The sequence below is a fragment of the Rhinolophus ferrumequinum genome, chromosome 18 (genome assembly GCF_004115265.2).
Source record: "Rhinolophus ferrumequinum isolate MPI-CBG mRhiFer1 chromosome 18, mRhiFer1_v1.p, whole genome shotgun sequence".
NCBI lineage: Eukaryota > Metazoa > Chordata > Mammalia > Chiroptera > Rhinolophidae > Rhinolophus > Rhinolophus ferrumequinum.
Window position 1 is genome coordinate 35,870,530 of NC_046301.1, and position 26,882 is coordinate 35,897,411.

Here is a 26,882-nt window from a genome sequence, read left to right on the forward strand (position 1 = left end):
CTCAAACTTTAGCATATGTAAAACTCACTTAGAGGATATTACTGGTTCCCACCGCTATAATACGTGTTTTAGTGATTCTGAGGTGAAGCCTGAGAACTTGCACATCTAATGCATTCCTGGTGATGCTGATTCTGCTGGTCTGAGACTTTGAGACCTACCCTAGGAGGATCCTTGATGGGAAAGATGACCATCTGAGTCATGGTTTTGTGCCTGTTGGAGGTTCTGGTCCACTACCACGGTGGGAAAGTTCTCTCCACCGGCCTCGTTTCTCTTGAAAAAATAGAAAATTCACTTGCCTTCCCCGCCCAGTAGGGAAAAAAGCAGGCTTACATTGAGTTAAATCTTTGTTGGTATTGTGGTGGTGTACTTAAAGAAGGAAAAAGATGTGAGTAGGAAGAGAAAATTACTTGCAGGAAATACTAATGTTTTTGGCTTCTCAAAATATGTTCATAAATGCTAGGGAGTAAGTCATAGAGTTTTTTTAGTAATAGTAAAGAGAGTTACCTGTCAAGTTATGTGAGAATATGCAAATATTTATCCAATAATATGTTTACAGTTGCATGTTGATAAACTCATTGGAGATGCTGAGAAGATTCAGAATTAAGTTGAAATAACTGAGAAGTTAATCTGAGAAAGGGATAATGAAGTAGTTCCTGTCAGTGTTGAAGTAAAAGAGGGAGATGGATGCACTTAGAATATTGAGGTGATTCCAGATAGGAGGTAGTTGTGTTAAATTCCCGAGACACGCAGAACAGGCAAGCCTTTCGGTGCACTAGGTTAACTTAAGAAGAAAGCTTGTTTGGAGAAGTAATACAAATAAATTGGTAAGGTTGGGAGGGAGTTAGCATGAGAAGAATTTGGTTAATGCATTATTTGGGTTTAATTAGTATTTATTTGGCAGCATAATTGTGACTGAAAAAGGGGAAAAATGTATTCTGATTAATGGGTGTTTTATTTTGGAAATTTAATATCTTTTCTAATTTTTTCCCCCGTTTCAATCTAAGCTTATTGCAGAAGAATTTTGTCTAAAAACATTTTCCAAGTTTGGAGCACAGCTTATACCAGGTAAATTAAATTTAACGAATCCTTTCATCTGTTTGCAATAATCATATACTAATTATACAAATTAATGATATCTACGAATTATACTACAGATATATGTACTATATAATAAATTGGGGTAATTGTAGATAAATTTAATTCAGAGGAAATGCATATATAAATTATATATGACAACATAAAATACTTTCTGATAATAGCAGAATGTCCATTTCTGGTCTGCCTTGTTTAAATGAAATCTGTCTTGAAATCTTGTCTTTATCAAATGCTCAGGTGAAATTCTGAGAACATTATCATAGAATGCTATAAAATGTCTTAGTTAATTATACATCTTTATGTACAATATTTTTCTTTGAGACATACTTCATATTCTGCAATTTAAAAAATAATGTGAAGTTAAGCGCCTTACTAAGGAAAATTTTCTTTTAAATGTGGCCATCAGCAGTAGAGTATTTATAGGATTGTGTATGTATGTATATATTTGTGTGAGAGGGAAATTCTACATCGAATGATTTCAGAATGAATTTCTAAAATCAGTGGGAGTTATTTAAGATTTCAAGAGTATATTGTTTTTCAAACATAGTGTTTTGCACGTTCTATTCTATTTTGAGTTTGACTAAATTAATAAAAATAAATGCTATCTCCTTAAACTGAGTCCATATAAGCTGGAAGTAGTGTGGTAGCACATTCTCAGGAAGGCCAGCTATACTTAGCTATGTTAAAGATCCTTAGACTCTCCTCTCTGTGCATAGACTATCAGTCCCTGGGAAATCAGTTCACTCTATAAACAAAATTCACAAGAGACAGACACAGGGCAGAAGCCGCATGTCTCTGTTGGCAGTCAAAGTTAAGCCTCATGAGAAGTCAAATACTTGAAAGCTTCATTGTCACACAGGCCAGAAATACACCTTGTCAGCACATTTCCTCTACATGGGTAAGCCTGCACAGGAATTAGAAAGTTATTTTGTTGGAAGAGGAGTTGGACGGATGAAATGTTTAATAGCATGGAACTAAAATAGGAGTTGTATTGGTGATGGACCTATAAATATTTTGTGGGCTCCAGCTCCCTATATTAAGCTTCATCCTACTGGTATGGTGATAGCCTTGTCTCTGAGGTAAGAAATGGTCAAAATCAGATAACTAATTCTCCCTTTTCTCTGGAAAGTGAATGTGAACTAGTCTTACCTGTCTTTTGGGACCATTCGTTTATATGCTTTTGAGCGTCTTGTCCCTTTTCTGACGTATAGTGTTTCTTTGGTTATATTAATACATGTAGCCAGGTTCCAATGTTGTGACTGTTTATATCTGCATTCTGGATTGATCTTACAGTTGAACTCTCAAAGAGAAATTTATTTTTTCACATTTCCTAGTTTCTGTCAGTTTACAGTCGGAGTTTGTGTTTGGGAAACCTTATCCTAATGTGCTGTATCTGATACCTTCAACCCAAATTACATATGAATCTAAACTGCCAATCAAATGGATATATTTATTATTATGAGTTTACTAAATTATGTTTATGTGTTCATCATAAAAATTGAAAAGAAAGTAAAAATTACCTCTAATCTTAGCACATACTGTTATGTTTGGTATTTTTTTCCTATGATAACACATGTATAATGATTGAAAATTGGGGTTGTATTATAAACAAAGGTTTGTTTTTTTTTATTCACAGTATTATATGTTGATCATTTTCTAATAGAACGAAATATTCTTTGAAGAACTGGGTTTAGTGGTAGTACTTCATTATGAACTACCAGTTAATTTTTTTTCTCCTTTCCCCTCAAAACGAAGAATACTTGTTGGAAGAGATTGATTTAAGTTGGTTTCACACATGATAAAATGTTGAAATAACAGGCTGGAAGAAGCAGAAAGAAAGCTGCTACTTAGATGGTGGGGCAGTTTGAGCAGGGAGATATCTTAGTAGGTGTGAAAAATAGAGGAAAGGGGATTTTGGTAAGGGTTAATATAAACTATACTCTTTGACCTTTATTCTCTTTGAAAGATGTACATAGCAGACTTTCCCTTTAATTGCTTTAGTTTAACTGTTTTTCTTGAATTTATCATTGTGTTAAGACTGAACCTTGTCTAGGCCTCGGTAAGAGTTTAATACATAATGGTGCAGGGTTTATCCTTGTTTATAAATTTTTGTTTCTCTGATTATTTCTTTAAAATCAGTTCATAAACATTGTTCTTGATATGATTGCTCTTCAGAAAGTTTGACCAATTTATATTCCCACCAGGAGTATATGAAGGTACCCATGTCATGGGATCCTTAGCCATAATGATTGTTTTAAAGTGTTTGTTCTTCAACAGGTCTGTAGGTATAGAAATTCAGACTATATATGAAGAAAATATTAAGTTCATCAGTGATGGAATTAATGTTTAACAGTTCCTGAAGCTTATGTTCTGATTTTTGCAAGTAATTTCTAAAACAGTGAATGGTTTTTTTAAAATTTATTTTTCATAGCTGTATTGAGATGTTATTCACATACCATTAAATTGACCCATTTAAAGTCTACAATTCCATGCTTTCTAATATAGTTACAGATATGTGCAATCATCACCCACAGTCAGTTTTAGGGATATGCTTTTTTGTTATGAGAAATTTCAACAGCTTACAGGAGTGTGGCTTTTGCTTCTTTCAAGAAGTGGCTTTAGTGTAAAATAGTTATAATGAAGGCATTGACATGTGCTAAGGAGTAAATAATATGTTTAACGAAAGGTTTCAATGCTGTCAACGATTATGAAAATGAAAAAGTGCTATCATGAAGAATTTGTAAATTAAAGCTTTACCATCAAGAACTCTGGAAAAAATCCTCTGTATCTTTTCATGTAGCTAAAAGACCAGCCTCAGGACAAAGCTTGGCTTCTGTTGCGTCTGCTCAGAAAATCACCAAGCCTGCTGCTAAATACGGAGTGCCTTTAACATATAAGAAACATGGAGATAAAAAATTACATGAAAAGAAACCACTCCAAAAACATAAACAGGTATGATTATGTTACAAACTGTGTTATTAGTAACAAATTCAGTTTGACCTTATTTTGTTGCAACTTGGTTCAGTTATCTTGATATTCATGGGGTTGTTTTTATTTAGTTACTAAAGAACACGGCTGTTCTGTGCTTCATCAGCCTTTTAAAACTAAGAAGCCTTAACAGAAGTCATAAAGAAACATTAAATAGCTTTATTAGGTAACGTAGTTAGTGCAGTAAAAAGAAAGTGATGTTATAAGTGAAATCATTTTTTAACAACCTAAGCAGAGCCATTTGTTTTTGTGCATAAAACAAGTAAATATCTGATACATTAGATAAAAATACGGAAAAATTTTGTATTTGAGAATTCACAATCAGATAAATATATACACAAAGCCATTTTATAGTATATTATCAACAAAATCCCTTGTATTCTAAACTTCTAAAGATTGTCCTCACCTTATTTGTTCTAAAACTTGGCTTGTCCCTGAACACACTCGTACAGCTCTCTTACTTGGTCACTATTTCTTTCTAATCTCTTAATACCACTGAGTCTCAGGTAGGATGAGGGAGTATTTTCCGTACTTCTTATTGCCAGACTTTTCCCTGCTCCCTAACGCACCCCTCAAGCTTTGACACAAATACCACCTGCTACCCCTCCATGTTAAGGTAATCTGCAGACCTTCATTTTTTGAAGAGTTTAATACCTGACTGACTCACTGTCACTTTTCTCAATGCTGTCATAATTTTTGGTGATTTTAGTATTCAAAAAGATGACCTTTTCCGTAGCACATGGCCTCTTATATTTTTTGGTCATTCTCTTTCAATTATCTTGTCTCCCACCATACCTTAAAACTGCCATCAACTTTGGTATTTTCAATACTGGTAACTATTCCATAGTCGCAGTTACAAACATCCCACTCCCTGACCACTATTTCCTGTTTCCTGCTCATTCCTCAAATGAGCCTCCAAAACTTCTTTGTCTTATTTGGACCGTGGATCTTGCTAGTTTTTCATTGTTTGTCTCCTCCTCGTTTTTGTTTTTCCTTTTCCAGCTTTAAATTCCATGTCCTCCTCACATTATAATAATTTTCAAAACCTCCAACTCTCTTGCCCCGGTCTTCCACTATTATAAATCAACTGGCAAAAACTTACTTTGGTGAAATCCAACTCTCTACCTCTTCTGTGCCTGAACCAGGGCATGGACTGGGGTTGAAAAAACATGCAACTATTTTAACTGTTCTCACTTTAAACTTATAGCCAACAACCTCTGGCCACCCCGTTATATTTCTCAGTCCATTCACTCTCCCATTTCCAAGATGATTATTTTTTACCTTCTCATTGCTTTTTACTTCAGGCTGATGACCTTGCTTCCTATTTCACTGAGAAAGTAGAAACAATTAGAAGATTTTCCCATACTCTCAACGCCATTTCTGCTAGTCAGTCATATCCATTTGTAAATATACTGCCTTTTTTCTTAATACTTTGGATGATCTGTTCTCATCTAGAGTCAACCCTGCCATTTGTGTATTATTATTATTATTATTGTTATTATTATTAATTATTGCTTCCTAAAGTACTTTGCGCTCTCGTCTGCATCATTATATTTCTCCTGTCTCCTCAGTTATTCCTGGTAGCAAACAAATATGTTGTATTATAGTATCTTTAGTATTTAAGCAAAAAAGAAAGAAACCTTATCTTCCGTATCTCCTTCCAGATACTTCTCTATGTCTTTGCTTTCTTTGACAGCAAACCTTTCCCAAAACATTGTCTGTGGTCCCTCCAGTTCCTCTCTTCTCACTTCCTCCTGGACCCGGTCCAATTAGGGCTTGCTTTGTTGCAGCTGTTAGAAAACAGCTCTCGGCAAGGACATCAGTGCCCTCCATGTTGTTAAGTGCAGGGGTTGGTTGTCTTTTTCCTTTACCTGAGTTTTTGACTCACATGGTTTCCCCCTCCTTTAAACATTTCATTGACTAGAGTCCAAAGTCTTACATTCTTCTGATTTCTTCCCCTACCTGATTGCTTTTCTCAGCCTCCTTTGTGAGTTCCTCCTCACGTCCCTGACCTCTAAATGCTGACGTGCTGAAGGTCTCAGTCCTTGGATGGCTTCCTTCTTGTATGAGACTCCCTCTCCGGTTGACAGCGTCTGTAAACTGACACCCAAATGGACATCTCCAGCCTGGACTTCTTTCCTGAACTCCAGACTCTGTCTCAGCATCTCTAATTAGGTTTCTAACAGGCATCTCAAAATTAACATGTGTAAACCTGAGATTCCACATCCTCCCCCCTGATCTTCCTTATTTTAGTAAATGGCACCAGCATCCTTCATTTCGCATCAAAACCTTTTGGAGTCATCATGGACTACTCTTTCAACACCACATCACAACAACCCTGCCTTCAAAACATATTCACGTCTGACTTTTTCTCATTATTTCTATTATCACGTTACGCCTACCCACCCTCCTCTTTCACCTGGGTTATACTAGGAATCGCCTGATGATTTCACTGCTTTCAAACTTTTTGCAGTCTGTTTTCACTTGAGCAGCCTAAATTTCTTTTACAATGAAGGTCAGGTCATTGCAGTTTCCTGCAGGAAACGTTCCAGTGGTTTTCATCTCAGAGTAAAAGCCAGGGTCCTTACAATGGCCGACAAAGCCCTCTCTCTGATGCCCTTATTTCCTCTCTAAGCCTCAATTTCTGCTCGCCCTCCGCTATTCCCCGTCCAGCCAGGCTAACTAAAGCTTGTTGCCCTCAAACATGCCGAGCGTTCCTCTGCAAAAATGAATCTGTGCTTGCTATTCCCTTTTCCTAGAAGACTTTCCCTTGAAAAACCTGTGTGGTTTCTCCCTTCTTTCAGGTCTGTGCTCAAAACCTAGTTTAGGAATAGAGCCTTCATCCTGATCACTGGGATATCAAATAACTGGTGATCATCCCTCTCCCACCCCGACATTCCTGTCCGCTTTGTTCTGCTTTTTCTCCGCATTGGCGCTGTCAGAAGTACTGTGTGTTTTTCATTTGTTTATAAACGAATTAATGAATGGATTAGTGAGGAGGAGCTTTGACTTTGTCAAGTCTCTCAAATGTTAATTATTTAAAAAACTGAATAACAACCAAAAATTTTAGTAAAACTCCCTACAAAAGTTTTTGTTATTCTTTTCAGTAAATGGGTAACTATTAAAAAATAAAGTCTGGAGAGAAAAAATGATAATGGACAAGTCTCTTGAAAATGCTGGAATGTGTGTTTATTTCATAAGGTCAACAGTAGGAGAAAATAGTTTTAGTAACTATTTTGTTTAGTTAGAAAGACCAGTGTCTGCTAAGATTATTATCTATGGTAGTACTGACGATGCTAAACATTAATAAAATTCCTTTAACTTCCTGTTGTAACCCAGAATTTCAAATTCAGAGATCCTTAGAGCTAGGCTTATTAGCATAAAAAAAAGGTGTGGTCATATAGAAACATTTAATGGCACAGTAGTACCCTACCAAATTACTCATGCTTGTATATTGAAGACTTTCCAAGATTCTGTATTCGATACACCTTTCTCCCATAATGCTCCTAAATTCTGAGTCTTAGCTAAATTGGACTTAGCACTAGTTACTGGTTACACCTTGTATGTACTTTTTCTTCCTTGTCTTTGCTCATTATGTACCCCCTCCTTTTTAAATGTTCTTCTTTTCTTTGCCTCTCTCTTCTGTGTAGGTACATGTCACACTGATGCTGGATTATTCTGTAAGTCCTTAGAGAGTACAGAGTACAGGTTTTTAGTGTGTTCACAGAGTTGTACAACCATCACTGCAATCAATTTTAGAACATTTCTTCTGGCTACAAATGTTATAGTCCAAATAAAGAGACGGGCTTGAAAAAAGGGCAAAAGGAGTAAGTTGTGTGATGACTGATCACATTGTTAGCTCTAGATTAAATAATGTAATGCTGGCTTTATCGCCTGGGGGATGGCCACAGCGGCTGTGTGGCTTCGATGCTCAGAGTTCTCCAGGGATCTAAGGGAGGTAGGAAACACTTCAAATACCTTTTTTTTCTTTCCAATCCTTTCTTGTTTTTTCCCTAATTGTCCCTCTTCATCCCAAAAAAGCAAGAAAATAGTTTCTTCCTTATCTGAACTGCTTTAGCATCTCATATATATCTTCTTAATGTTATTTTTATTAGACTGTCAGCTCTCTGAAGTTAGGAACCATATTTTACACATTTTGCACAAAGTTAGTGCCTAGTAAGTTTGTTTTTTTTTTAAAAAAAGTGAATAAATGATTAAATGAAGTGAATTTCAAATCAGTAAAGCAATATCCTTTAATATTTTAACAGTGGTTAATAGAGTTAAAGGCCAAATAAAAACCCTGCTTTTAGGCACAGTCAGAAGACCAGTGTTTTTAAGCTTTTTCATTTTTATTTTTATTGGGGAATATTGGGGAACAGTGTGTTTTTCCAGGACTCATCAGCTCCATGTGAAGTTGTTGTTTTCAATCTAGTTGTGGGGGGCGCAGCTCAGCTTCAAGTCAAGTTGTCCTCAGTCTATTTGTAGAGGAGGGTGCAGCTCACTGGCCCATGTGGGATTCGAACTGGCGTTTTTGGTGTTATGAGCACTGCGCTCTAACCACTGAGCAAACTGTTTTTGAGCTTTTATTCTGGTACTTAAAGGCAAGTACTACTTCAGTGTGAGGTAATGAAGAGAGAGCATTAGAGAATTGCAATTGATCCTTTACATACATGTCTAATTCTTGAGATGGAAACCTGATTTCTATTAAATTTATTGATTCTTTATAGTAATTTATGATAACTTTGATTTGGAATTTTTTCCCATAAAGTATGTATTTTAATAAATTTGCTGTAGTCTTTTAGTATAGTTTTGACAATTTTACATAATGAAAGAGGAAACAAACATATTCCCAGTATTCAAACATTGCATTTAATTTTGTTACGGACCCTTCCAGTTTTTATTCAGATATATATTTGCCTGTATTTTTAATGAAGCTCTGATAGTTTATGGATGATTTTGTATTCTCATGTTTTTATTTAATGTTATATACACTTTTTGTAAATTTTCATTATCATCAGTGGTTGAATTATAGTTCATTAATATGAAATCAGACAGATTGACTACATTCTTCTAAATGTCTTTTTTATTTTACAATCATGCCCTGGATCAAAATTGTTTTGGAAATGTTTTATTTCTTTTAAGGGAGTTCAGTGAAAGACAGATTCGAAGTAAAGCTATTTCATGGATAATTTTCAAGGTGTTTATTCCAAAATGGTGGTTATGTAACAACTACAATCCATTTTAATATTTGGCTCTACATATGCAGAATCTCTATCCTACCAGGGAATGAAACTATCATTTGGGGAGTAGGTATCTTTATGTCATTAGCTCACCAAGGAATACACACTTGGGTAGACATACAGAAACGCAGTTGTCTTAACTCTCAACCACGTTTTAGTCTGACTAAATGCAGAGATTGCATTCTCAGTGAGACTGGACTAATGATATTCAGAAGGCCCTTCCCCTTTGGGCAGGATTGTAGCCCAGTGTATAACCTATTCATTCATATGGCTGATAGAATCAAATAACATGTTGGTGTTCTTAATGTTTCTCTTATTTTCAATTAATATTATTCAGTATGCAAGAGCAGCATGTTGTGGAATTAAGATTCTAATTAATAATATTCTGAATAATCGATATTCTATCCAATATTCTGAATGACAGATAAATGATTCAGATAACAGTTATGTGTTCTAGATTTCAGGCAAAGTTGTGATTTTCTAAATCAGAACAATGAGAACTAACTAATAATTAGCTCTTGAAATACCATATAGCTTATTTAAAAAATATGTCACTTAAAACTGTATTTGTATGCACAGTGTGGTTGTACTTAATGCTACACAACTGTACACTTAAAAGTGGTTAAAATGGTAAATTGAATGACAAAAATAGGAAATATTTAAGAGGAAAATGAATATAGAAAAAAAGAATTGTCAAATGTCTTAAGTTTTGCAAATCTAACAATGGAATTAAAGAAAATAAATGAAATAACTAAATTGTTTTAAATAAGATTTTTAAAATCAGTTTTTTTCTTTTGCTTTCTATATGACTCTTTTTGAAAAGACTTAATTTTTCCCAGAAAATCTAAAACATCTTTTAGATTCAAATTCATAATTGCTTTTTGGAATTTTTTACTTAACTTCCTATCAAGTTTATAAATGAGAAATTTATAAGGAAAACCATACTGCTTAATGATACTATCTTTCATTTTTTAATTGCTAAAATTTAAGCTAATATATATTGTTATTATTACTCTGCATACCATAAAATACTTGCATATCATAAAAAGCTTTGCTCCAGTTCTGTTATTTTTTTAAAGGCTTCTGTTAAAACAAAGGAGTGGTTAGTAAGCCACCAGAGGGCGCTCCATGAATATGTTTAAATATTTCGGCTCTGATTTTAAAAAACAATATTTCTTTTAATATGGATGCTTTATGTTACCATATTTTTCTCTTCTGTGTAGAAATAGTGTTCTGAAAATACATATGTGATCTCATAGGAACAGTTTAGTATTTTTATTTTACAAATATTTGAATATCTTATATGTAAGGCTATATAAAAACATAAAAAGATGGATATAATTTACACCTTCATATAACTTACCTAAGAGTATGTAGGTGACTTATTTAAACATTCTCTTCTTGTTCCACATTATTGTGGAATCTATTTAAAAGCTGGTCATTTATAATAAGATACTGTATTACTAGCATTAATATTTTTAAATTGTTTGGTGTTGTGCTTCACAAATTTGAGAGTGGTGCCAGACCTGCTACATAAGAGTTAATCTGTGGAACTTGTTGAAATATAGAATGCAGGGCTCCAGATCCAGAAATTATGAGAAAGCAACTTTTGGGGATATATATTTTTTAAAAACAGCTTTATTGAGATATGCACATACTATACAATTCATCCATTTAAAGTTTGGAGTTAAATGGTTTTTAGTGTTTTCGCAAAGTTGTGCAACTATCACCGCAATCAATTTTAGAACATTTTCATCACCACCACCCCCCCTGCCGTGCACACACACACACAGACACACACACACACACACACACACAAACACAAATCCTTTTCCCATTAATATTCACTCCCTATTCTTCCCCCACCCATATACCCCTAGAGAACCACTAATCGACTCTGTCTCTATATAGATTTGTCTATTCTGGACATTTCATATAATTGGAATCATACAATATGTGGTCTTTTGTGACTGACTTCTTTTACTTAGCATTATGTTTACAAGGTTGTAGCGTGTATCAGTATTTCATTCCTTTTTATTGCTAAATAATAATACTTTTATGGAAGGAATATGTATTTTTACAAAGCTCCTGGATAACATTCCCCATTAGTTTCAATTCTATATGTTGAACATACTTTGAAATGTGAACTGTGTGTTTGTGATACTATGAAAAGCATTATCTACAAATGTATTTTTTTTCTTGTGCTTCAGTAAGAATGCCCCCAGAGCTCTCTCTTACCTAATTAGTGCTGGCAAAATTATTTTAGTGGGTGAAGAACCGGGACTTTTTTTTAAGTAATTGAATGAAAAGTGACAGAATCCACTACACATAGTAAGGTATTTTATGAAACTTAGGGAGCATGTGGTATGTGTGTATCTTTATTGGGACTGGATGTGAAATATATTTCTTATTGTGGGTTACTTTTAGGAAAAGCTTGAAAGTTACTGTTCTTTAAGTATATCAATGTAGAAAACAAATGTAGGTGTCAATGTAGATAACAAATCCTTATCTAATTTGTAGTTTTACTTTTTGTCCAGGCCCATCAAACTCCATTGAAGAAAGTGAATCCTGGAGAAGAAAGGAGGAAAATGTTTGAGGTATAAAGACATCTGTCTGCTTATTTTAAAGCTTTGTAAAAATAATTGTAAGAAAAGAAAATCTATAGAAAACCTCCAAACCTTTCCTCCTTATTTCTTTCAAATAAATGCCTTTAAAATTTTTTTAACGTCCTTGGGCATACCTCTACCATTGGTGTACTAACTTTCCTAATGAAACTAGAAAAAATAGAAATTATTATTGATGAAAATGTTCTTTTTTTATTTAAGGAAGCACCAAGAAAGAGAAAGTTGGAATGTACTGAAAAAGAAAAGAAACAAAAAGATCAGGTAGTTTTTTGCTCTTTTTTTTTCTTCCCTTGGCAAGCTGTAGGTGAATAGTTTCAAGAGTTCTAAGAAGTTTGTCTTTAAAATTGTTACAGATTAGGTTAATGAAGGCTGAACAGATGAAAAGGCAAGAAAAGGAAAGGGTAAGAGGATAATCCATTTTTCCATGGTATATTCCACGCTGTCCCTGCACACATACTTTTTTTTAAAAGGAAGATACTGATTTCCATTTCATTGCTAAATGTATTTCATGTATTTTATATTAAACACTTGAAACGGTGTTTTGTTTGTTTGTTTCTTTTCCCCAAAAGTTGGAGAGAATAAATAGGGCCAGGGAACAAGGATGGAGGAACGTGCTAAATGCTGGTGGAAGTGGTGAAGTAAAGGTAGGCATTTGATACCAATATAGTTACACAGCTGCTATTTTTTTCTCTAGTTTCACCTTGCTCTTTAAAATTTATACAATTGGCTTTTTTTTTTTTTTTTTGGTATATTGTACGTTTACTTCTTACCTAGACTTCTCCAGCATCTTTTATGAATTCTTTTCCTGTATATATTTGATACATAACTTGTATGGATAACTAATATGTGACGCTGTTAAAAATACTTTAAACGTTTGACGTCAGTGCTGTGACACCATTTCTGCTAGAGAAATCTATTTAAAATCAAATACAGTTTGTCACACCTCTGCCTTAAATCCTCCTGCTGTTTCACGTAGCCTTAAAGATTAAGTTTTCGGGAGACCTGTGTTAACCTGGCCCCTGCCAGTCTCTCCAAGCTCATCTTCCTCCATTCCCTACCACACACTGTGTGCTCTAGTCATGCTGAACGAAAGACCAAACTTGTAGTTTCCTTACTGTGTGTAGTCCACTGAATCTGTTTGTCTTTACACTTGTGTTTCTCTTCATTTCGTAGTACCCTTTCCTGTCTCGTCACTCTCACTCTCACTCCCATCTCCAGCCTTAGATAACCAACTACCTAACTAACCATTAGTTGGTTATTAAGTAACCAATTACCTAGCTATCCATTTACCTAGATACGGTAATTCAAACATTTGTATGGATCCAGACTATATAACCTTAGGCAAATTGCTTAACTTTTCTGAGCCTTAACTTCTTCATTAAAAAAAAAGAAAGAAAGAAAGAAAGACAAATTTCAAAAAAGTCCCTGGAGCTTGGCTAGCAAGGTCTCATATGTTAACCTCCTGTTCCTTTCTTTGTTCTGTCAGTCTTTACCTTGCATTTGCTCTTTTGCTATTGTAGCATCCTTTACATACCTGTGGTAGGGTGAATGCTAAGGTCGTCCCCCAAATTCCTGATCCCTGGTGTACACACACTGTATGATTCCCTACCCTTGAGTATTGGCAGAACCTGAGTATGGTGGTATAGCAGCTCCTTGATTACATTATGTTGTCTGGCAAATGGTGATGGGCTAGTATTCCTGCAATGACAGTAACATTTTATAAGACTCCCTCATGGCCGACTAGAAGGGGGGAAAAAAGTGAGAGAGATGCTTCTGCTGGCCTGGAAAAAGCAAACATTGCCATGGCGAGCATTGGCAATTGATAGTTGTCTCTGGCCAACAACTAGCAAGAAAATGGTGACCGTGGCCATTACAGCCACACAGAAATGAATTCTGCCAAAAACCAGGAACTTGGAAGAGGATCTGAGCTTCCGATGAGAATTGCAGCCCAGGCTGACACCTTGATTTCTGCCTGGTAAGATCCTGAGCAGGGTACCTTCCTGACTGTTCCCAGCCTCCTCAGCCAGGGCAACTGGGAGCATTATAATAAATGGGTATTGTCTTAAGCAAAGTTTGTGGTAATTTGTTACACAGCAATAAAAATGAACACACTATTATTTCTCTATTATACTTTTAATTTGTATCATCCAATCAACTGTTAGTCAACTTGTCTTACTATTGTGAATACCCTGACCCGTGCTCATTAAACTTGGTTTTTAGGTATCCAATGGATATTTGTCAAGTTGAATTGATTGCCAGCCTTACTTGTTTATGATTTGAATAAAAGTTTGCTTCATCTGCTTTATTTAGACATGTATGTTCTGTCCTGGCTTTCTTGATTTGTTTTATCAGTCTCTCGAGATGCACAAGGTTTTTTATATCACATATCAGTAATTCAGTAAGAATCACTTTTTCTAATTCACTACTAATACGGACTTACACCGTTTTTAGTAATTGTACTTTCTTATTTTTGTACCGTACTACCTACTTTACTGTGAAGTAGAACTTATTACCTCCTGAATGATAAAGAATGACTGAGACAGAATTTTGCCCATTTTAAAATACCTAACCTCATATCTGACCTGACTGGAAAGTAAAAATTGACCAAAGTGTAGGCCCTCAGATCTTGTCATGCATTTTTTTTTTAAATTAACGTTTATTTATTTTAAGTGTGTTTTTCCAGGACCCATCAGCTCCAAGTCAAGCAGTTGTTTCAATCTAATTGTGGAGGGCGGAGCTCTCAATGGCCCGGGGCTCGAACCGGCAACTCTGGTGTTATGAGCATCGTGCTCTAACCAACTTAACCGGCCACCCCTTGTGATGCATTTTATATCAAGTACATGATTAGTGTTGAGAATTTGATTATTTTTATTCTCCCTTTGCATGTACCGTCTTTCATGCAATAAAATCTTTTTTTCCTATGATTTTGAAAGCCCGGTTTTATCAATGTTGTTTGATAACTAATTGAGACAGTTTTTCAACAGTGTTCTATAGTATGTATTTAACATATTTCTGCTTCACCTTATAAATCCTATATTTTCTTTGAGCATAATAAAACAGTGTATTTCCCATGACTTAAATCTAGTTCTGTGTTAGTTTCTGTATTTATTCCATATGGTGTTTGAAATATTTAACTTCTTAGGCTGTTTAATTTCTGCACAGTTGAGAAGGACTTGGAGGCTTAGTTTAATGTGAATCAAATTAAGGAGATCCTCAAAATAAAGATGGAAAAAAAACTAAACATTAAAGGAAGTATTTCAAAACTAATACCATGACTATATACTTCTAAATAATAAGACATTATTCACAGTATAAATAACGAACTGTCTTTGATTAGTATCTGCAAAATCTGGGAATGTTTTGCTTTATCCATTTTTGATGTATCTCTTATGAATGTGTTTTTCTAAAAATTATGAAATATTCCACATATGTGGTCATCATAATATGTAAGAGACGTATCTGTTGTTGGAAAATATATTGGGGTTCTCTTCAGCAATAAAAAGGGATAGGCCGTTAATACATGCAGTGACATGGATCAAAACATATGGAGTAAAAGAAGCCAGACACAAGAGTACATATTGTATGATTCCATTGATTTGAAATAGAATGGCAAATCCAATCTATTAATATACGACAGAGCAGTTCAATAGGTGCTGGAGTGAAGGGCCATTGGCTGCAGAGGATCCCAAAGGAACTTTCTGGGGTGATGGATATGCCTTTGATTGTGATAATAGTGAATACATGAGTGTATATATTTGTCAAAATTCATCAACCTATGCTTATGATTGGTGAATACGGTGATTTTTAAAAGATCATATTGCTTCAGTGTCCTAGTATATTATTTTCAACATTGAGTATAGGAATCTTCAGAGACGTTTATGTACTTTTGTTTTTGTTAAAGAGAAACATTAGAACACTCAAATTCAAGTTAAGATGATGTTAGCACCAGACTAAATTCAAAGAGTAAAGACTCATAGGACACATGACGACCTTTTACCAGAATTCTGATTCTTATTCTTGCCTTGAGATGCACACTTTGAAGATGTGTGTAAGGAGCTCCTTGATGGAGTTTCCTGCCTAATGATCATACCTATTTCTAGCAACTTCCATCTCTTGCTCTTCATACATCGTTAATCAGTTAATCTGTATTTATCTTGAGCTGATTTCTTTTAAAGTCATGCTTTCTTATAATATTGTATGCAATTTACTATGTCAAGTTGTTAGCAAAAATTTGATCTCATTGGGTATACTGAAATTTATTTTATTTGATTCTAATATTTTTCTTTGTATCTTTTCTTAGCCATACTTCTTCCTTAAGAGGTTATCACTTGAAAGCTCTTTTTCTTTTACCGTCAGTGTTTTGGCGTCTGTTACCATCACTTCACAAAAAAAAAAGGTTTTTAAAATGCTAACCACTCAACTTTAATCATATTACTTTGTGTTGTTTTCAGTGCTTTGACCTCTGCATTTGAGATCATTGATTTCCTCATCTCAGTAAAATTCTTCCACCAGGACTTACGGAACGTTGTACACTTATTTCTTTTTAACTTTTGCCCTTCTCTGACATCCCTAATTTCTAACTATGAATTTTCTGTGTGCTTCAGTTCTTATGTCTCTGAAGTTGCAGCCTTATTTCTTTGCCCTTATACTTTATCATTCCCTCAGAGAATCCACAACTGCCTTTAGCATTTGCTTTTTGGTGATTGCCTTTCTTCTAGGTTTCTTGGTTTGGAGTCAGGGCAGTGATCCTTCTAATTAGTTCTTCTACCTTATTCTCCTCTTGTTCCTGCTAATCATGCATAATTTGACTTACTGACCTTAAAAAAGTTTAAAAAAACTGTTTTGGTATGTTACTCCTAATAGAAAGTTTATAAATGCTTTCTTTTGTTGTTTATTATATGAACTCAAACACCTAGGCTTGATAGCAGTTAGCTACACAAACCTTTTATGGCCAAGCTTAATGCTCCCTGTATGCCTTCCTTCCCATTATATGTGTCTTCTTCCCCTTCTGCCAACACCTGCATTGCTTATTTTTGCTTTAATACTCTGGCTCATATTTAATCATTTAATCTCTGTTTTTTATATTGCTTTCAAGGCTGGGTTGAGCTGTCTTTCTCTAGTGCTAGCTAGTTACTTATTTTGTTTTATTTTACTTTTAGGGATTTTTACTTATGACAATTTTTTTCTATTTTGTACATTAACTCAGTACTTACTACTTTAGAGTGCACCTATTACCATTCATTTGCCACGGGTATGAAATGTTTTCCTACTTTTGTGCTTTGTTTGCCAACTTGTTTGTAAACTACTTAAGGATGGGTATGGTGTTTTACTTCTTATATTTACAACCTAGAGTATGTTTCAGTGATGTTTATATCTTCATTGCTAATTGAATTGAAAGGTTTGGGGTGTATTAAATACTGTATGCAAATTATTTGTTAAATATAATTTTGAGTGTTAAAAAAGCAAGTTCTGCTTTACTTGTAAGCTATACATGTTTAAACTTAATAGAATGGGATCACCTAAAATGTATACTAAAAACTTGTTTCAAAACCTGTTAAGACCAGATTTCTCTATATTTACATGAGTTTAGTGACATTTTATATTTTTTGTTACATTAAATTATGCTTTATTGTAACTGTACACTATTTTTTAATTGTTAATGGGTATAATGTAGTAGGAAGACATTTTGCTTTAGGCTATATGTTTATTAATGTGTTCATAATCACAAATTGCTTTTTAAAAGTTAAGTGTTGAAATTTTTTCTTTTGAGAATAGTATAGGCCTTTTAGGCATTATGGGATAAACATGTGAGAGCTCTTTGTTTAATTCCTAGGCTACCTTTTTTGGCAGTGGAGGGGCTGTTCCATCATCTTTCTATTCTCGAGGACAATATGAACATTATCATGCTATTTTTGATCAAATGCAACGACAAAGAGAAGATAATGAAGCCAAGTGGAAAGATGCAATACATGGCCGAAGGCTCCCAGAAAGGTATGACTATGTTCTGCAGAAGTTGCTTTTACTTTGCTTCAGAGAAAGTAATAAAAGTCGTTGTGCATATTTATCTACAAAGGAATTTCACCTGGAGTACATCCAGGATTTCCTAACAGGGCTGCAGTTCATCACCATTTCCGGGATGCTGCTGATTTTACTAGAAAAATTTGGAAAAGATTGAGAGCTGTGTCTAAACAGGCCCGTGCACATAGGTTGGACTGGTGATCCATAAATTCATCCTTGTGTGTAATTTTGTCTTATGTCATGTCTAGCTCAGTATACTTTGTGGATGTTTTCTCCATTAATTCCATAGAATATTTTTTGCCTTCTGGATGACATAGTTTTCTTAGGTGCAGATTTGGCCCTTGATTGCGTGTGGCAAACATGTAGCTCTTCAATTCAGCCTAATTTTTGTAGCTTACGAGTATTTATGTTATAGGCTCAATGTAACATTTAAAGGAACATGTGATAACTTTGTGCTAACATGTGATTATAATAACTTCACCTACTTGCTTTAAATAAATCAGAATATATTTAAATGGAATCACATTTTATACAAAACCACAAAGCATGCTTTTTTTCGTCTTTTCCTTGTCACTTAGAACTCCACTTTTCTCTGTTGTTTTGACTTGTTTTCTGTTCACATTCATCCCTGATTTATGACTCTCTGTGACATTGTTCATCAGATTTTTCCTTTTTTCTATTGAATTGATTTTTATATGGTAGCCATCAATAATTTTAATTTACGTAGTTCCTTTTTTCTTAAGTATACATATGTGTTTTCTTAGACATTCTCATTTTTTCTGTAAGACATTTTGGTTATCAGAATCTATCATTTTGTGAAAATTTAGTTACATTGCTTTTTCTTTGTCAATTTAAGGAGAATACTTTTGAGTATAATAGAAATCTTTATGATTCCCTTCAATTATAAAAGGGATTTGAGCAGAGATCAGTAATTGAGTTGCCAGTAAATTAGCATTATGAATTATGTACTGTAGCCTGAAGTGTTAAGCTAATTGTAGATTCTCTCCATTTTTGAGAAAAGAAGCCTATCCGGACTCACACATGCGGATTTTTATGACACGGCAAAGCAAATTTTATGTGTGGCTTTTGTCCTCTGGTATTACTGATCTTTGTAGTGTATAATTGGTTTGGCTTTATTTTGTTTTATTTTAATCAAATCTAAAATGTGTATAGTATAAAGAGAATAGAGCAAACTATGTTATGCTGCTTCACACTGTTCATCTTCCAGAATGTTTCTTGGATCGTCACAGTTGGAGTGACAAATAATGGACTACTTGGGGCTATTTGCATCAGTCTCCTATTATAACCTTGAAATGTTTTCATATATTTCAACTTGAGTTTCAAATTGTCTTAAATGGTTGTGTATCTCAGTTACCTCTTTCACTATACCACACCTTCCATTCAGTCCTTGAGTATTAGATGTAGTTTCACTATTTTAATTTTCAGTTTTTAAACCATTTGTGTATGTGAGATCATTTATCATTTCATTCGTATCAACTTTGGTAGGCTTAGCAGTACTAAGATATATATTATACATTTTCTTATGTAGCACTGAAGTTATTGTTCTTATTGTTATTGATGATAGATATCATTTATTGATACTTATTATATACCAAATTGTATGCATTCATCACATACCTTGAATTAGATATTATTTTTAAAATACAGATGAATAAATTGGGACTTACAGAGACTTAGAACCTGTGTATAATCATAAGTGGTAGAGCTGAGTTTAAACTAAAACCATCTAACTGTAGAGTTCAGCTTCTTAAATACTCTGTTATGAAGATTTCCCAGCTTCTTGAGATACTACTAGTGGACAGCCTAAAAAGTTATTGATTTTGTTGGTTATAAAATTATAAAATATTTGGTACTTTAAGAATTAAACATGATACCAAGTGCTGAGTGAACTTTGTTATACAACTGACCCTTGACCAACATGAGTTTGAACTGTATGGGTCCACTTATATGTGTACTTTTTTCAATAAATGCACTGTTGGCCTTCTCTGTCCCCAGGTTTTGCATCTGTGGATTCAACCAACCTCCTATGAAAAACAATTATTTCGTGTCTGTAGTTGGGAATCCACAAATGTAGAGGGTTGACTGTACGCATGGTTCCACGCCACTTGATATAAGGGACTTGAGCATCCAGGGATTTTGATGTGCTTGGGGAGGGAGAGGTCTGGTGGTCCTGGAACCAGTCTCCCATGGATACCAAGTGAGGACTATATTTTGTATGTCATTGTTGTTCCTGGTCTGGTCAGTTCTTTTCCCTGATTCTAATTGAATCAGCAAAGTAATCTACAGTCATCCAAGACTTTCAAATTCTTCCTCATATTTACCTATTTCTTCTTTATGGTATTATTTTTCCTTTCTTATCAGTAACTCTGGCCAGTTCAACTTTGTTTATATCCATGTCTTAACACATCTCTTCAATTAGCCTTTTTTTTTTTTTAAGAAAAGTTTTAGGTTCACAGCAGGGAGAAGGAAAAAGGACAGAGATTTTCCTATATTCTTTCTCTTTTTTCCTTTTTTTTCTTTTTTTTTTTTTGTGTGCTTTGATGCTTTCATTAACTGTGTATTATTTCTATTCACACACATACATACCCTTCCCCATTATCCTCACCAGAGTGGTACATTTGTTACAACTGGTGAACTTGCATTCAGTAAGCATTTTAATGTTAGAACCTCAGCTATGTAAGACCATTTTATAAAACTATTGAGCGCCTCATAACATGTGTGTTTTACAGTGCATTTACTTTTCCAAATATCTTGCTCTGTATTGCTTCATTTAAATTGGGTAAAGCTGACAATAATTCCATTCCATCAGATAGACATTATGCCACTTAAACAGATGAGGAAGCTTAATAACTTTTCTATGCATTTTTCATCCCATTAACTTTATACCACCCCAACTCTTCTACCTTAAACCATCCTAACCTATTTTTCATTTCTCAGATTATTTCTGCTACCTAGATCTCTGCCTATTTTTATGTTGTTTTCACCTTTTAAAATTATTTATAGTCATCCTTCAACAATTTTGAATTTCCCTTATCAGTAAAGGATTTGAGCCATGGATATGAGGTACTCGGATCTTGCCACTTATTCACGCACTTGTAATAACAAAATAACTTACTCCCTTTTCTTCTCTTGTCAAGATGAAGAGGTGTTTGTCTTAGAATAATTATTTATTGTTACCCATTTTAATGTCTCTGTATTTTACTTTCCAAATTCTTAATCTTTTTCTATATATTTCTGGCTTATATAGGGTTTATATCAGTCATTTCTTATTAATATAGATTAATGTTTTACTCATTTTTAGTGGTATAATTTTAGAACTCAAAAGATATGGCCTATTTGTATAATATACAGTATGCACATATGAATTCTTAATGTTTAATGAAGAGAATGACTCTTATGAAATAAATTGACTGTGTCCTCTTATTCCCATGAGCCTAGCACAAATACATAGTTTGTACCCACAGTTTTACTATAGAGTAGAATAGGAATATGAGTGTGGGTTCTTCTTTTAGGTATTTATGAAATAGTAAGCAGACATCGTGAGAAAAATAAAGATGGTTTATAGTTATAGGTTTTTAAACGTGAGGAGTCAGAGTCAATTAGATTGATTTTTAATTGAGGTATATTACTCTGCTTGATTGAAGTATGTTGAACCAAATTTTCATTCCCAGAATTCTGTTTTATGCATGTTTGTTTATTCAGACAAGCATATATCGGCAAATAGTTGACACACAATAAGTATTTGTTTAATAAATGAGAAGAAAAAAGAAATAATGTTAAACAAAAATCACTACAGGTTTTAAGTTTGTGATTGAAAGCAATCAGTTATGTAAACCTGCTTCTTTAAGCCAGCTTAGGAAAAAGCTATTTAGTGAAGCAAAACTTACAAATCACATAAATAAATAGAGCAGGTAGTATTAGACTCGTATATACATAAATGGTGTGAAAAAATCTGTAAATCAATGCTGTTATACATATGACCAGGTTTTTAGTAAAATAATTCTGTGCAACTGTTGTATTAACATATATCAATTGGAGTTTCAGGCTGACAGACATTGGACATAGTATCTTAGGATGGAAAATCAAACACATTTGCTTTCTACAAAGGTTAGAGAAGGAAGTTGATGCGTTGACATATAGCAGAGAGATCAGCAATTTTATCTAATTATACTTGGTGGTATAAGCTTCCGGGACTCCCTAAAATAGCCTTATCAGTAGACATACAGTTGTAGAAGACATGTCGGAGCATCATACCCTCTGTAAGTCTGCCCTTTTCACACCCAGCCTTAATTAAATAAACGGGGTATAACAGCCCGGGATACAACCTTGCCTGGGTATACGAAGGACGTATGTTGCATCAAGACCAGATGTACTTTACTAATCTCAGAGTTATGCAGTGTTTAATATGACTGGTTGAGGACAGCACATATGCACTACAGAATATGGTCAAATTTCTCATTCATTATTCTTGATCTACTCAAGCTACCATGGCTTGGGTGGAAGGCATTTCTGAATTTGGTGACGTGGAAGTCGATTAAGATTTAGCTTCTTAGACATACCTGACAGTCGTAATAAAAGACTTCACTAGCTGTAGGGATTATCTAATCCTAGAAAATTCCAATGATGGAAATTTTGCAAGAATCTCTTTTAAGTACCACGTAAGATAAAGGTAAATGATCCTTAGGCCACAATCGTTCATAGCTTTGTGGTGAAACAGATTTTAAGCTTTTAGAGCTTAATTTCATTTCTCAGAGATTTTTATGTTTCAGTTAGTGGTTACCAAAACATGTAAAAGAAATGATTATTTGGGACATAAAAACCAGATGTGGTTAAACCTACTGGAAGACAGAAAAGGCATTATTTCATGCATTTTCAGAGCATAATTTAGCTATGGTCTTAAAGAAAGACTGTAGGAAGTTTGTGTGCCTTAGCAGCCAAAATCCGAGTCGAAGCATAGACAATAACTTGCTCATTTTTCTTCCTCGCCTCCAAAATTAACTGTAGTTGATACTAAGCTATGAGTTCTGTGATTACTAGGGCTGGGTTATATTTACTTTTGTGTCCCCTGCACTTAGCTTGGTAATAGGCACAATTTATATTAGATGTTCCATAAATGTTTGTTACGATTTTTAAAAAATTTTTAGTCTAGATTCAACATGTTTGCATTCTTTCATAATTGTCAGAGAAAAATCACAGAGATATAATTGGAAAAGATTAAAACAAATAACTGCTATTTTTCCCCTAGCTTATCTATTTTACTTTTTAATAGTTTTAATATTCAGGGAATTCAGACATTGCTTTTTACTGTATTTTTGAAATTTCACACAAACTTTTGATTCTTTGTGTTCATTTTAAAATTGCTACTATACTGCTTTAATTTTTCTTCAATACTGATTACAGAAGGATCTTACATATTTTATACGGAGTTCTGAAATAAGCTTAACTCCTTGGAAGCTATTGAAATTCTTCTATAATTAAGTATAGTCTAAAATAATTTTATGTGTCTGTAAGTAGAATAGATTAAATAAATGTAAGAGTAACTTTCTTGTTAGAATGTGAAGTAGTAGGGTAGATTTTACTTCTATTTAAAATAGTGAAGAATTTGATTTAGTTAGTAGATACTAATATATATGTAGGCATTTATTGTGGGGGAAGGCTTTATTTCATCAGCCTTTCTTCATTCTGCAACAAAGAAAATATTTAGACTAAGTATAATTTTTAACTTTTTGGAATATTTCATGTTCAGAATTTCTGACTTTGCTCTTTGTCCACATTACTCAGGCAAAAGGGGCAGCTAACTGTGGAAAGAGCTAAACAAGTGGAAGAGTTCCTACAGCGAAAGTGGGAAGCAAAGCAGAATAAGGCACGAGCCGAAGGACATATGGTATGATTTTATTTGAGGTTTTTAAACATATTAGTATTCAAAGTGAAGGTCTGGAATAAGGTAGGTATAAAGAGCTGTCAGCTTCTACAAATATTTACTCTAAAACATTTAGAGTATAAAGTTGTGACATAGACTTATTTAACCCCTCTTCTGCTATATCTTTTATACTGAGAGTAAAATTTTATTGTTGGTTCGGTTAATCGGGAGTAAGTTCATAGCGGTATCTTTCCTTTAAAAAGAGTTGTAGTGGGTCCAGCAACCCAGATATTTATATTGAGTAAATAAATGCTTACATCGCTCATTATTTTTTTCCCCATATGCTTTTGGTTTTAAATACTTTTAAGTAGCAGAGAATTTAAAGAAAAATAAGAAATAATCGTTTGGATAAATATATGTATAGTTATGCATTTACTCAAAAGCAAATTAGAAACAAAGGTCTATGAAAGCCTCTAATTATGCCAGTTAACTAAACTAGGTCATGTATCCAAGAAAATATTAAATTTTTAGATAATCATTTCGTTAGTTCAAACTCTTAATAGTTTTGACTTGTAGAAGTACGCAAACACTTTTTGACCTTTTGTCCACAGAATGACTGGTAAATTGTTTCTATCAGCTCAACACTCCATGAAGCATACATAGGAAGTAGGTCAATTATATGGTAATACTATATTTTGATTAGACATATCTGCACAAGTTTAAAGTGGTATCTTTGTGGATAAATTAATATAATTATTCCAATTTAGGATATTTTTTCTTTGAAATAGTATCATAGAAAGATAGCTACATTTTTTTAATGGTTACCCTTTATATTTTTGACACTCACCAGTTTATGTTTTTCTAATACCTGTAATTAATCTGTATTTGTATCCTCTCTGTAGATTGTAGAAGAGAACCTCTGGCATCTTCCCTTGATCCATACTTCCCATGTTAATAGCATCTACAATTTTAGTCACAGATTTTAATTGAAAATATTTTAAAACAATTGTTAGAATTACCAAGATTTACAGATTTCTTTCCTCAGCACTGTGCCTTATATCCTACTATTCTCCCCTCAGTTTATTTTTCTTCATGCTGGAGAATATCTTCTGGTAATCCGTTTAGAGAGAAACTTTCCAAGATTTGTTGGGAAACGTCTTTATTTTGTCCTCACTATTAAATGATAATTTGTCGTGGTGGTCTGCTGGTGAATTTGCTTAGCACTTATATGTCTGAAAACGTATCTTGCTGCCTCTTTTGAAATGTTTTTGCTGGATATAGTATGATAGGTTGAAAGTCCGTTCCCCCCCACCCCTCCGTACTTTAAAGAGATCACTCCACTTAGCTCCTGGCATGTCCGTTTCTGACAAGAAGTCTGCTGTCGTTCTTACCTGTTTTGTCAATATGTATGTGTGGTTTTTTTCTGTTGGTTTTTAACTTTCTGTCTTTATCCCTGGAAGCAATTTGATTTCTCTTGGTAGCTTGGTAGTCTTCATATTTATTTTGTTGGGGTTCATTGAACTTCTTGGATCTGTGGGTTTATGATTTTTATCAAATTTGGAAAAATTTCAGCTATTATTTCTTTAAAAAATGTTTTCTGTGCTCTCTCTTTCCTTCTAGGGTGCTCAGTATGCATAGATTACACCATGTGATGCTCTCAACAGCTGACTGATGTTCTTTTCGTTTGTTTTCAGTCTTTATATTTCATTTTAGATAGCTTCTATTACTATATCTTCAAATACAGTGATTTTTTTTCTTCCGCTGTGTATTATCTGCTGTTAATCACATCCAGATACTATATGTTTTTCATCTCAGATACTATATTTTTATCTCTTAAAGTTTATTTAGGTCATTTTTATACTTTTCACATCTCCTTTTATTATACTTATGCTTTTCTCTACCTTCTTGAACATATGGACTATAATTATAATGACCTTATGTACTGATTCTCTTATTGTCATTTCTGAGTGTGTTTGTTGATTAATTTTTTTTCCTCATTTGGTCATCTTTTCCTGCTTCTTTACATACCTGGTAGTTTGTGATGGGATACCAGGCATTGTATATATTATTTTAGATTCTTTGTGTGTGTGTGTGTGTGTGTGTGTGTGTGTGTGTGTGTATGTGTATTTAAATATGTTAGTGTTTTATTCCCGTATGCAGTTAAGTTACTTAAAACAGTTTGAATCTTTCAAGGCCTGCTTGTAAGCTTTGCTAGGCGGGTCCAGAAGAGCCTTCAGTCTAGAACTAATTTGGCCCATTGTTGAGGCAGTACTCTTGAGAACCCAGTGCCCTGTTGATGTGGAGGTCTTTCCACTCTGGCTGTTGGAAGAATGAAATATTCCCAGCCCTAAGTGAGCCTGAGGTATTGTTGACATTACGCTAATTGTCACTGAACAGGAGACTGAGAGGAAACCCTCTACAAAGCTCCAGTACTCCTCTCTGTGCAGCTCTCTCTTCTTTGGTACTCCGTCTGGCAAATTTTAGTGATCTTCAGCTTCCCAAGCTCTTACTGCTGTTTCCTTAACTCAGGGAGACTGCTAAGCTCTGTTCAGGGACCTATGCTTGGAAACTCTTGCTAGGCAGTAAGTTGGGCAGTTATTGGGCTCACCTCACTTGTTACCTTCTCTCATAGATCTCTGTCCTGTGCTGCCTGTTGTCTAGTATTTGATAGCCGTGTTTCATATATTTTCTCCAGACTTTTAGTTCTTCAAGGTGGGAGAGTAGATCTGGTTCCTATTACTCCATCATGGTCGCAGTTACATCTTGAATGATGATTTGGCTGGATAAAGAAATGTAAGTTTGAAAATCTTTTCCATACCATTTTGAATATACTGCCTTACCTTCTTCTTTTCATTGTTACCAATGGGACATGTGATGATATTCTGGTTCTTGTTCCTTTTTAAGGATTTTTTTTTCTCTCTCGTAGCTTTTAGGACTATTTTTTTACTTTGAGTTCTGAAATTTCACTTGAATATTTCTTTCTCTCTCTCTCTCTCTCTCTCTCTCTCTTTTTTTTTTTTTTTTTTTCCATTGACC

The 26,882-nt window shown here is 34.2% G+C and overlaps 1 protein-coding gene across 5 annotated transcripts in view; it reads left to right on the forward strand.

Annotated features, from left to right (window-relative positions):
* Positions 1–26,882, forward strand: part of NEK1 (NIMA related kinase 1) — a 129,377-nt gene that overhangs the window by 29,529 nt on the left and 72,966 nt on the right. For 4 of the 5 annotated variants that reach the window (XM_033135050.1, XM_033135047.1, XM_033135049.1 and 1 more), the window contains 8 exons: positions 1,005–1,065; positions 3,896–4,047; positions 11,861–11,920; positions 12,149–12,208; positions 12,301–12,348; positions 12,517–12,591; positions 17,781–17,938; positions 23,768–23,870. In XM_033135050.1, the coding sequence (XP_032990941.1) occupies positions 1,005–1,065; positions 3,896–4,047; positions 11,861–11,920; positions 12,149–12,208; positions 12,301–12,348; positions 12,517–12,591; positions 17,781–17,938; positions 23,768–23,870 (717 nt within the window). The remainder of the gene's footprint in view (positions 1–1,004; positions 1,066–3,895; positions 4,048–11,860; positions 11,921–12,148; positions 12,209–12,300; positions 12,349–12,516; positions 12,592–17,780; positions 17,939–23,767; positions 23,871–26,882) is intronic. The other variant, XM_033135052.1, reaches the window with a different exon arrangement.